General features: G+C 39.1%; 4 protein-coding genes across 6 annotated transcripts in view; 2 read left to right on the top strand and 2 right to left on the bottom strand.

The window, feature by feature from the left end:
• Positions 1 to 544: 544 nt before the first annotated feature.
• On the bottom strand, positions 545 to 1,287 carry LOC135133711 (small nuclear ribonucleoprotein F). Its single transcript, XM_064062195.1, has 2 exons — positions 1,000 to 1,287; positions 545 to 950 (listed from the first exon to the last, which is right to left on the bottom strand). Exons 1-2 carry the CDS (start codon positions 1,172 to 1,174, stop codon positions 859 to 861), a joined length of 267 nt encoding a protein of 88 aa, XP_063918265.1. The 5' UTR covers positions 1,175 to 1,287; the 3' UTR covers positions 545 to 858.
• Positions 1,288 to 1,386: 99 nt separating this feature from the next.
• LOC135133709 (calmodulin-like protein 4) lies at positions 1,387 to 2,289 on the bottom strand. The gene is made up of 3 exons (XM_064062194.1): positions 2,198 to 2,289; positions 2,115 to 2,145; positions 1,387 to 2,065 (listed from the first exon to the last, which is right to left on the bottom strand). Exons 1-3 carry the CDS (start codon positions 2,198 to 2,200, stop codon positions 1,650 to 1,652), a joined length of 450 nt encoding a protein of 149 aa, XP_063918264.1. The 5' UTR covers positions 2,201 to 2,289; the 3' UTR covers positions 1,387 to 1,649.
• LOC135133708 (mitochondrial coenzyme A transporter SLC25A42-like) lies at positions 1,406 to 3,884 on the top strand. Of its 2 annotated transcripts, none has more exons than XM_064062193.1 (5): positions 1,406 to 1,640; positions 2,660 to 2,844; positions 2,903 to 3,345; positions 3,394 to 3,574; positions 3,627 to 3,884. In XM_064062193.1, the coding sequence occupies exons 2-5, from the start codon at positions 2,696 to 2,698 to the stop codon at positions 3,775 to 3,777; spliced, it is 924 nt and encodes a 307-aa protein (XP_063918263.1). In that variant the 5' UTR covers positions 1,406 to 1,640; positions 2,660 to 2,695; the 3' UTR covers positions 3,778 to 3,884. The 2 variants fall into 2 exon arrangements, with proteins under 2 accessions (XP_063918263.1, XP_063918262.1); XM_064062192.1 differs by lacking the exon at positions 1,406 to 1,640 and adding an exon at positions 2,468 to 2,567.
• Positions 3,885 to 3,988: 104 nt separating this feature from the next.
• The window catches only part of LOC135133707 (signal transducer and activator of transcription 5B-like), a 29,276-nt gene continuing 22,437 nt past the window's right edge, over positions 3,989 to 10,827 (top strand). The window contains exons 1-5 of one of the 2 annotated variants that reach the window (XM_064062191.1): positions 3,989 to 4,162; positions 4,271 to 4,579; positions 4,636 to 4,804; positions 4,853 to 4,934; positions 5,157 to 5,266. In XM_064062191.1, coding sequence (XP_063918261.1) covers positions 4,278 to 4,579; positions 4,636 to 4,804; positions 4,853 to 4,934; positions 5,157 to 5,266 — 663 coding nt within the window. In that variant the 5' untranslated portion in view covers positions 3,989 to 4,162; positions 4,271 to 4,277. The remainder of the gene's footprint in view (positions 4,163 to 4,270; positions 4,580 to 4,635; positions 4,805 to 4,852; positions 4,935 to 5,156; positions 5,267 to 10,827) is intronic. The other variant, XM_064062190.1, reaches the window with a different exon arrangement.

Here is a 10,827-nt window from a genome sequence, read left to right as displayed (position 1 = left end):
CCATTGTACTAATAATTTGTTACAATTCTTTCTTTCTAAGGTGTATTATTAATGAAATAAAATAAACAAAAAAATGTTGTCTTCCAATGTCTTCCCTTTTCTTCACAAATGGTGCTTAAGCAAGTGCTTTATTTTAGCTTTATTTTGACACTTGTTGCACTTATGCCATTTAATAATCGCCGCAGACGAGCTTGCTTTAGCTTTAAATTGGCATGTTTAGTATGCGTGCCATTTAACGTCGGCTTTGTTTACACGCTTGCTTTAGCTTTGTACGGACACATCTGGCACGCGTGCCATTTAATAGCTTGTGTCTTTGTATGAACAATTAAATTAGTAAAAGATTGTTTAAACAAATATCCTGGAAATGGTGATTAAAATAAACAGGAAAAATAAACACCCTGCAATGTATGCAACACGTAATACACTCATTGTGTACTTTCATTTATAGTGACCACAGACACTCAAAAACTAGTAGAGTAACTACTGGGACGACATTTTGAGCAAAACACCACCAGAATGATCCTTGTTTCAGAATTAATTCGAATTTCAAAGTTTTAGTTTCATTTTTATTGGAAAAAATATGTATGCAACACTTTATACACACAGACAAGCGACATATTAGATTTTAGACGATTCTATGTTTTAGACGTTAAAAATTAAATCGACGCATTCCACTCTAACAAACATGAAAATCTTCACCAGTCAGTAGAGTTGTGGAAGAAAAATTACACCCTCATTTTTGTTTTCATTCGAAATTGAACTACCTTTATACAAAATTTAGAAACTAATTGATCTTTGTAATTTACCTACATAAACCTTATTCTCATAAATACAAAACTTAAAATTAATTCCAAATTCCTAATCTTTAGTTTCACCTTCTTCATCTTCTTCTTCAGCGCCTCGTATAAAAAGCACGTTGTTACACCTAATGAGGACTTCTCCTAAATTACCTAGGAATGATTTTTATAGTACAAATAAACACTCAATTGTAACACTTACCAGTCATGCTACCCTCGATATACTCTTCAGTATTGGCTAATTGTAAATTCATGTAACCATCGACGGATACAAGGTAACCTTTATACTCGTGCCCCCACTTTAATTTCACCATCACAGCCTTACCAGTAAGGCTATTGAGGAAGGGTTTGGGGTTAATGGGCATCGCCGTCGACATGGTGGCGATTTGTACTTAAATAACTCAAAAATAACAAAACGTTCAACAACGCTAACCGGCGCGCTTTGAGGTTAGTTCTTTGTTGACGCGCTGAAACGTCACTTGTCAATTGTCACTGTATGTCATTGTCAACGCCACTAAAATGCCTAAAATAGATTCCGATAATTTTCGTCACTTCGGATTTCGTCATTTTTTTAATAAAAACACCCGAACTGATAATACTGGTGTATTTGCGTACAAAGACTACTTCTACAACGTTAACAATAAATAAATGCAGTGGAATAAACAACAAATTTAACAATAGTAATAAGTCGGCGCTCAATTTTAGCGAAACTAAAATTCGCTACCAACCCAACGGCCTCAAATCCAAAATTAATAAAAATCGACATCAGTCAATTTCCTTTGACATGTGATATTTACATAAGCCTAAAATGCGACAAACCCCATAAACACGGTGCAATTAAAAGTAAGTACCCTAGTAGTAATCCGGGACGGGGGCGCACGCGATTTTCACGAAATCCGCATATCGGACCATGCTATTATTATTAACGTTGGCCTCCCTAAAAATGCGGTCGACTTCCTTCGCCGACAAACACTCGCCCCAATTTTGCAGCATATGACGCAACTGCTTGGCCGGAATGACCCCTTTTGCCTCGGGGTCCCCGGCCTTGAACGCGTCCACCACCTCCTTGGGGAGGTTCTCAACCCTGGAGTGGACGTGCATGACCTCGAGAAAGTCGGCGAAGGTCATTTTGCCGCCCTTCTGCTTGAAGTAGCCGGCCAGTTCGGAGATCGTGGGGGCGAGCCCCAGGCTTCGCATTATCACGGTGAGCTCGTCCAGGGATTTGATGTGGCCCGAACGGGCGAAGAGGTAGAAGCATTCTCGGAATTCTGGAAACAATGGGGAGATAAAGCGGGACGGGTCAAGGGGGCTGCTTACCGTCGATGTCTTGCTCCTTGAAGTAGCGGGCCTGAAACGGGGGACAATTAACAATGTTAATTAGTTGGTAGCGTGATGTTTACCATTTTTTGGAGGTTCTTTGTTTGATTTACACGTCAGGTGTGAATATCAAGGTGAAACTAGGTGAAAGTACAGTAACGTCATGAGATTTGGCACAAATCGCGACTACTTCATTGGCGGATTATTTGATGATGGGGGCACTTAATGCGTCGCATTGAGATAAAAACATCGAGATATTACGTAGATCCACGGATTATAATTATTGTTATTATTTTTTTTTTTTTGAAAAAGCTCGTAATTTGGGTGTCTCTGGCTCAGGGATGACTCTGTATTTAATAATAAATAAAGTTATGCAACAGAATCGCTTCGTCATTTGTGATAGTCGTTATCACGGCTCGTTAGTTACTGTAAAAGAGTCTCGAATTAAAAAAGGTAACAAACTTTGACCCCTGGCACTTCATGGTTGTTTTTATTCGCGTTGAGGCGTTTTTGCGACACTTCTTAGCACTGTTCTTCCATTCTAGTGAAGCCAATAATGCCTTGATCTAGTCTTCCGAAAAATGGCTCCCCCAGGCCATGACCCCCTCGAAAAACCACTGAGCAATTCTCAAATAGTCCTAACTAGTCTGTGTGCCGGTGCTATCGCGGGGGCTCTAGCGAAAACCACGATCGCCCCCTTAGACCGAACTAAAATCAACTTCCAGATAAGGTGAGTGTTGCGTCTGACGCGCAGTTTTATTAATAGAATTTTAATGCCGAAATTTCAGCAACAAACCGTACTCGACGCGGAAGGCTTTAAAATTTTTGGTGCAGACGTACAGAGAGCAGGGCTTCCTGGCGCTATGGAGGGGCAACAGCGCCACTATGGTCAGGATAGTCCCCCATGCCGCCATTCAGTTCACTGCACACGAACAGTGGAAAAAAATTTTAAAAGTGGACAACAACAAATCGCCGCGGAGGCTGTTTTTGGCGGGCTCTCTGGCGGGGGCCACGTCGCAGACACTCACTTACCCACTTGACGTGGCGAGGGCTCGAATGGCGGTGACCCACAAGAACGAATACGCCACACTAAGACAAGTTTTTTATAAGATACTCCACGAAGAGGGAATTGCAGCTTTTTACAAGGGGTACGTTCCGACAATAGCGGGCGTCGTGCCCTACGCGGGGGTGTCCTTCTTCACTTACGACACGTTAAAACTGGTATACAGAGGTGAGGCAAAATTTGAGTCTCACTATGTTTTTGAAAATTTTTTTGAAGATTACACAAAGTTGGATAGGAACGCCACTTTAAACCCTTTAATTTCGCTGAGCTTTGGGGCTGTGGCGGGAATGCTGGGACAGTGCAGCAGTTACCCCCTAGACATTGTAAGGAGAAGAATGCAGACTGATACTCAAGGACAATACAAGTCAATACGGGCCACAGTTAAGATTATTTATAAGTTTGTGTAAGTTTACGCGTTTCGTGCGATTATTAATTTTGTTTTGTTGTAGAGAGGGCATCATCGGCGGCTTCTACAAAGGTCTATCCATGAACTGGATCAAGGGCCCCATCGCCGTAGGCATAAGCTACTCTAGTTATGATAACACTAGAAACCTATTACGCCAACTAACTGTGAAATGCAACAATAGAAAGTTTCTGTAGGCATAATTTTATACACGAATATCTGTTATCGGAGTGTTGTTTATGTACCTAGCTTTATACAATTTATTTTGTTATACGTTGAAAAAAATAAAATAATTGTGAGGTTATGTCACTTGAGTGTGTTTGAACCACCCGCTTCGTCGCGTTTCGCGATTGGTGCCCCTCCCCCGTCGCAAAAATCGCAAAAGTCACGCGCACGCATCCCTCACTTCCATTCGTCCGCCTCCTGTCAATTGTCAATCAATCTTCAAAATGGCAGTCGCCTAGTACTTCGTCGCACGCTAGATAACGTGTTTTTTCATAAACCCTCTGAACCTCGTTCTAGTAAATGGTCATTTCGCCGCTCCCGCTTGGCCGCAACCGCCCCCAGAACCGCGTATAACAGGTCAGTTGAAAAATCGCGCTTCGTGCTGTGTAAACAAGACATCGGCCATCCCGCTTCCTGGCGACCTTGACTCTCGCTTATTTAAATATTGGCTTTGTGGCTTCGCAGATCAACCATGTCGCTTTGGGCAAAAGCTCAGCAGTTGCCCCCCGACAGCCTGCAGCAAATCCGGTCCATCTACGGCGACCACTTCCCCATAGAAGTGCGGCACTACTTGGCCCAGTACATCGAGGAGAAGTTCTGGTCGGAGATCGAGCCCGTGCCCGAGAACCCCCAGCATGAGCAGTACGTGGCGGGGCTCGTCAGCGCGCTCATCCAGGAGGTGGAGAACAAGGCGGCGGTGGTCAACGATCCCGAATGCTTCCTGATCAAGCTGAAGCTGGCGGAAGCCGCCAAAATGTTCAGACAGAGATACAGGTTTGTGTGTTTAGTGCTTCGTCACGCGTTTCTATTCATACTTTTGGAATTTGCAGCGCCAACCCGATGCAGCTGTTTTCGTACGTCCGGCAGTGTTTGGCTACGGAGATGCGACTGGTGCAGGCCGCCAACGGGGAGGCGTTGTCGGGGCTGTCTAATTTGATGATCTCCAACTCGGGGACGGAGGTGTTGCACAAGATTGATATCTTGCGGCGACGGACGCAGGTAAGCGGTGAGAGGGTCGACGTAGCTTTTTTTAAGGGGCTATTTAAGGATACTGCCGATGATTTGAGGCGGATGGAGCAGGAGCAAGAGGCGTTTGCTTTGCAGTATCATGAGTGCACAAAAATTAACGGTGAGTGGAAAAATTGTGTTTGGGTGAATAACAGGGCGGATCACTTATCAGTCGGATTAAGCTTGCATTGTATAAATAAACGGTTTATGACTGATAACGATTGCAAGCGTTGTGGAGAAGCTGGGTGTGAAATATTATTCCGTTAAAAATTATCATATTGGCGCCTTTTTTGTTTGTGTTTTTTAAAATAGTTTTACTACTAGAAACTACGTTAATTTCCAGCGCACATACAACAGTTGTCTAATCAACAACCAGCAAACGCGCAAGCGACGGCCACTGTACAAAAATTGACGCGTCAGAAGGAGATGCTTGAACAAGTCTTAAACCAAAAGGTAGAGTTTGCTAAATTTGAGTACACTCGAGTCAGGCTAGGTGAAATTGATCACAAAAAAAAATAGTTTTGGAAATTGATTATAAATTATTCACGTTTTTTTTAAGACGAAAATAATGTAAAAGTCGAAGACAACACAAATATACAGGGTGTATTATAAAAGTGAACACAATTTTAAATATTGATACAGGTTTTTTCCCAAAAAGTCTAGTAACAATTGAAATTTAATTTTAAAATTTATGTTGGCAGCACTAACGCGTTCCTTTTCGGTTTGCAAAAGTTCGTTGACCGTTTTCGGCAGATCTTAATACGGGGATTATTATCTAAAGCTTGCTGATTTGTACCCTTCAACAAAATTCAAGTGGCGGTTTTTAAAGCGACTGTAGGATTACAATCAAAACGTTGATTCTTGTCAAATAATATTTACAACCGAGGTCGTGGGTAGCTGAGTAGGGTAGGATTAAATACAGTAGCACAGAAGGACGACTCTGAAACAGGTAAAAAGGGATCGACTTATCCTTCCTGTCATAAATCTGCATGAGTAATCCCTTACCTAGATTTATTACCTGTTTCTACAGTAAGTACTCGCTTTTGAGAAAGTAATTACGGGGAAAACCTCTGAAATTCCATCAGCTAAGTCACTTAGTCATTAGTGAATTTATTTTCTGTGTTTATTAAGTGCTCATTTGTATAAAACTTGGGTTTATACCTTAGACTTGTTTTATAACTTGTGGTTTATGAATCCGCGTTGATTTACAATCTAAATTGTATAACATTTTATAGTGAACCAAGAGTAATAAGGTTATATGACCATCATAAAAGTAGTTGACCGCAAATAAATACTCCCTTTGTGTGGTTCGCACTAAGCTTACCGGTTGGCAATAAATCATCTTCTAAACATTTCTTGCTCATATTTAACAGGGCCGGCTTTCAAAGCGAGTGGTTATTTCGGAACCCTCAGCGGCTGCAGGTTGTAAAGAAATAGTGGAGTGGTGGATTTTCATATTTAGTGAAAGCCGTCCCTGAACGAAACCACAAGAGCCGGTCGAGCTGCAGTGGACACGTTATTTACGACCCTAAAATCTTTTCTATTGTAAACAACTTAACTTCGACACAATGGGATGATTTTATGATGGCCATATAACCTTATAGCTCTTGGTTCACTATACAATTTAACTTTGAAATTGAAAAACCGAATGCTCTGAAATTTTGTAAACCTTTTAAGGTTTTCGTAAGGATGGTAAATCGTCAATCAAAATGTTTTCGTTGAATAAATGTTCTTTAAATTTAAATAACATACTTCGGTATCGTGTCCTTAAGTTTAACATTTTTCTACAGTAGGGTGGCGCAAAAAACGACTTTTTTGTGTTGAGTCTCGTGTAAAAATATGTTAGTTTATCAGATTTCCTTTTTGTTTAATTTTGTTTTTCTCGTTTCGGTCATATTTTATAGACGAAGAAAAAAACAAGTTTCCCAAGTTTGTAGCTCAAAATACGAGTAATTGTTAAAGGTCGCTCATAATTTTTTTAGATGTTTTCGAGCGACTTTTTGATAAAAATCAAACACTACTGGAAATATATTTTTTTAATAACTCGATATTTTTATGTGAACAATTACAACATTTTAACAACATTTAAATTAACTTTGTTATAAATTCTGAAAACAAATTGCAAATTTATACAATTTCTTCTTTTAATTCTAACCACTAATTTTATTTATGTTCAGTATAAGATCCACGTTTCACTCAGAGCAAATAACGTCAATTACTGAAATGGAGACGGGGTGGGTGGGCGGGATTAATTATAATTTCTTCCGTAGAGTGGGAGTGGGAACTAATAAAACCTAGGCCGTAAAAAAATTTGTCCGTTTATGCCCCTCCCCAAACATGACGACGTCATGCTGCAATGCAATGTTGCAGTGAAAGAGAGACGAGGTGGGTGGGCGGGGTTAATTATATTTTCTTCTGTAGAGTGGAAGTCGTAACTAATAAAACCTAGGCCGAGAAAAAAGTAACAGGAAAACGCTAATCGTAACCTTTTTTATGCGCTATAATGTTTTTTCTTATTTCATAAGAAAAAAAATGAGAAAACGGGTGGGTGGGCGGGGCTAATTTTAACTTTGTTCAATTGAGTTTTTTTATAGGCAAGCAGTATTTATAATTTAAGTTAAACAAGTACATTGATATTAATACTTTTTATTGTTAGTTAGCTATTTTAAATATGTATTTCAGTCTTATCTTAGCAACTACTAGGCCCGCCCATCCGCCCTCTTCTCATTCCAAGGACTAATTTTATTTCTGTTCAGTAATAAGGTTCACCTTTCACTTAGAGCAAAATTTTTTTGTTGTACTATTTGCTAAATATTTATTTCTTAATTCAGAAGAAAAAATGGGAGAACAGGTGGGTGGGCGGGGCTATATTTAACTTTTTTCTGCAGTCTTTTTATAGACAATCAGTCTTTATAATCGTAAGTTAAACATGTACACTGATATCAATACTTTTTCCCCGTTGGTTACCTAGTTTAAATATATATTTCAGTCTCATCTTGGCAAGTACTAGCCCCGCCCACCCGCCCTCTTCTCATTCTTACGACTAATTTTATTTCTGTTCAGTTAAGAACCACCTTTCACTTTGAGCAAATGACATCAATCACTGAAATAAAGGCGTGGTGGGTGGGGGGGGTTAATTAAACTATTTCTTCTGTGGAATGGAAGTGGGAACTAATAGAATTTAGGCCGTAAATAAGTAAAAAAAAAAAAAATACGAATCGTAATTTTTTGTTGTTGTTCCATTTGCTATAAAATTTATTTCTTACTTCAGAAGAAAAAAAACCGGGTGGGTGGGCGGGGTCGAGTTTAACGTTTTTAATTTAAGCTAAGCTACCCTGATATTAATACTTTTTCTCGTTGGTTGCCTACTTTGAATATATAATTCAGTGTTATCTTGGCAAGTACTAGCCCCGCCCACCCGCCCTCTTCTCATTCTTACGACTAATTTTATTTCTGTTCAGTTAATATCCACCTTTCACTTTGAGCAAATGACATCAATCACTGAAATAAAGGCGTGGTGGGTGGGCGGGGTTATTTATACTTTTTCTTCCGTGGAATGGAAGTGGGAACTAATAGAATTTAGGCCGTAAATAAGTAAAAAAAAATACGAATCGTAATTTATTGTTGTTCCATTTGCTATAAAATTTATTTCATACTTCAGAAGAAAAAAAACCGGGTGGGTGGGCGGGGCCGAGTTTAACGTTTTTAATTTAAGGTAATCATATACACTGATATTAGTACTTTTTCTCGTTGGTTGCCTACTTTGAATATATAATTCAGTCTTATCTAGGCAAGTACTAGCCCCGCCCACCCGCCCTCTTCTCATTCTTACGACTAATTTTATGTCTGTTCAGTAAAGATCCACCTTTCACTTTGAGCAAATGACATCAATCACTGAAATAGAGACGTGGTGGGTGGGCGGGGTTAATTATACTTTTTCTTCTGTAGAATTGAAGTGGGAACTAATAGAATTTAGGCCATAAATAACTAAAAAAAAAAAATACGAATCGTAATTTCTTGTTATTGTTCCATTTGCTATTAAATTTATTTCTTACTTCAGAAGAAAAAAAAAACCGGGTGGGTGGGCGGGGCCGAGTTTAACGTTTTTAATTTAAGCTAAACATATACACTGATATTAATAAGTTTTCTCGTTCGTTGCCTACTTTGAATATATAATTCACTCTTATCTTGGCAAGTACTAGCCCCGCCCACCCGCCCTCTTCTCATTCTTACAACTAATTTTATTTCTGTTCAGTTAAGATCCACCTTTCACTTTGAGCAAATCACATCAATCACTGAAATAAAGGCGTGGTGGGTGGGCGGGGTTAATTATACTTTTTCTTCTGTGGAGTGGAAGTGGAAACTAATAGAATTTAGGCCGTAAATAAGTAAAAAAAAATACGAATCGTAATTTTTTGTTGTTGTTCCATTTGCTATAAAATTTATTTCTTACTTCAGAAGAAAAAAAAACCGGGTGGGTGGGCGGGGCCGAGTTTAACGTTTTTAATTTAAGCTAAACATATACACTGATATTAATACTTTTTCTCATTGGTTGCCTACTTTGAATGTATATTTCAGTCTTATCTTGCCAAGTACTAGCCCCGCCCACCCGCCCCCTTCGTGTTCTTACGACTAATTTTATTTCTGTTCAGTTAAGATCCACCACCTTTCACTTTGAGCAAATGACATCAATCACTGAAATAAAGGCGTGGTGGGTGGGCGGGGTTAATTATACTTTTTCTTCTGTAGAATGGAAGTGGGAACTAATAGAATTTAGGCTTTAAATAAGTAAAAAAAAAAATACGAATCGTAATTTTTTGTTGTTGTTCCATTTGCTATAAAATTTATTTCTTACTTCAGAAGAAAAAAAAACCGGGTGGGTGGGCGGGGCCGAGTTTAACGTTTTTAATTTAAGGTAAACATATACACTGATACTAATACTTTTTCTCGTTGGTTGCCTACTTTGAATGTATATTTCAGTCTTATCTTGGCAAGTACTAGCCCCGCCCACCCCCCTCTTCTCATTCCTACGACTAATTTTATTTCTGTTCAGTTAAGATCCACCTTTCACTAAGAACAAATAACATCAATCACTGAAATAGAGGCGTGGTGGGTGGGCGGGGTTAATTATACTTTTTCTTCTGTAGAATGGAAGTGGGAACTACTAGAATTTAGGCTTTAAACAAGTAAAAAAAAAAATACGAATCATAATTTTTTCTTGTCGTTCCATTTGCTATAAAATTTATTTCTTACTTCAGAAGAAAAAAACCGGGTGGGTGGGCGGGGCCGAGTTTAACGTTTTTAATTTACGGTAAACATATACACTGCTATTAATACTTTTTCTCGTTGGTTGCCAACTTTGAATATATATTTCAGTCTTATCTTAGCAAGTACTAGCCCCGCCCATTCGCCCTCTTCTCATTCTTACGACTAATTTGATTTCTGTTCAGTTAAGATCCACCTTTCACTAAGAGCAAATAACTTCAATCACTGAAATAGAGGGGTGGTGGGTGGGCGGGGTTAATTATACTTTTTCTTCTGTAGAATGGAAGTGGGAACTAATAGAATTTAGGCCGTAAATAAGTAAAAAAAATACGAATCGTAATTTTTTGTTGTTCCATTTGCTGTAAAATTTATTTCTTAGTTCAGAAGAAAAAAAAAATTAAGGTAAACATATACACTGATATTAATACTTTTTCTCGTTGTTTGCCTACTTTGACTATATATTTCAGTCTTATCTTAGCAAGTACTAGCCCCGCCCACCCGCCCTTTTCTCATTCTAAGGACTAATTTTATTTCTGTTCAGTTAAGATCCACCTTTCACTTAGAGCAAATAATATTAATCACTGAAATGGTGGCGGGGTGGGTGGGCGTGGTTAATTATATTTTCTTCCATGGAATGCAAATGGGGAAAAAAAACGCTGATCGTAACTTTTCTTGCTCTACTATGTGCAATAAGGTTTATTTCTCATTTCAGAAGAAAATCAAATGAAAGAACGGGTGGGTGGGCGGGG

Source organism: Zophobas morio, unplaced genomic scaffold, assembly GCF_036711695.1.
Source record: "Zophobas morio isolate AGI-343-1 ecotype UQ-CSIRO unplaced genomic scaffold, CSIRO_AGI_Zmor_V1 ptg000022l, whole genome shotgun sequence".
Classification (NCBI taxonomy): domain Eukaryota; kingdom Metazoa; phylum Arthropoda; class Insecta; order Coleoptera; family Tenebrionidae; genus Zophobas; species Zophobas morio.
Note: the sequence above shows the minus strand (reverse complement) of the source record. Positions and strands in the feature narration are given on the sequence as shown.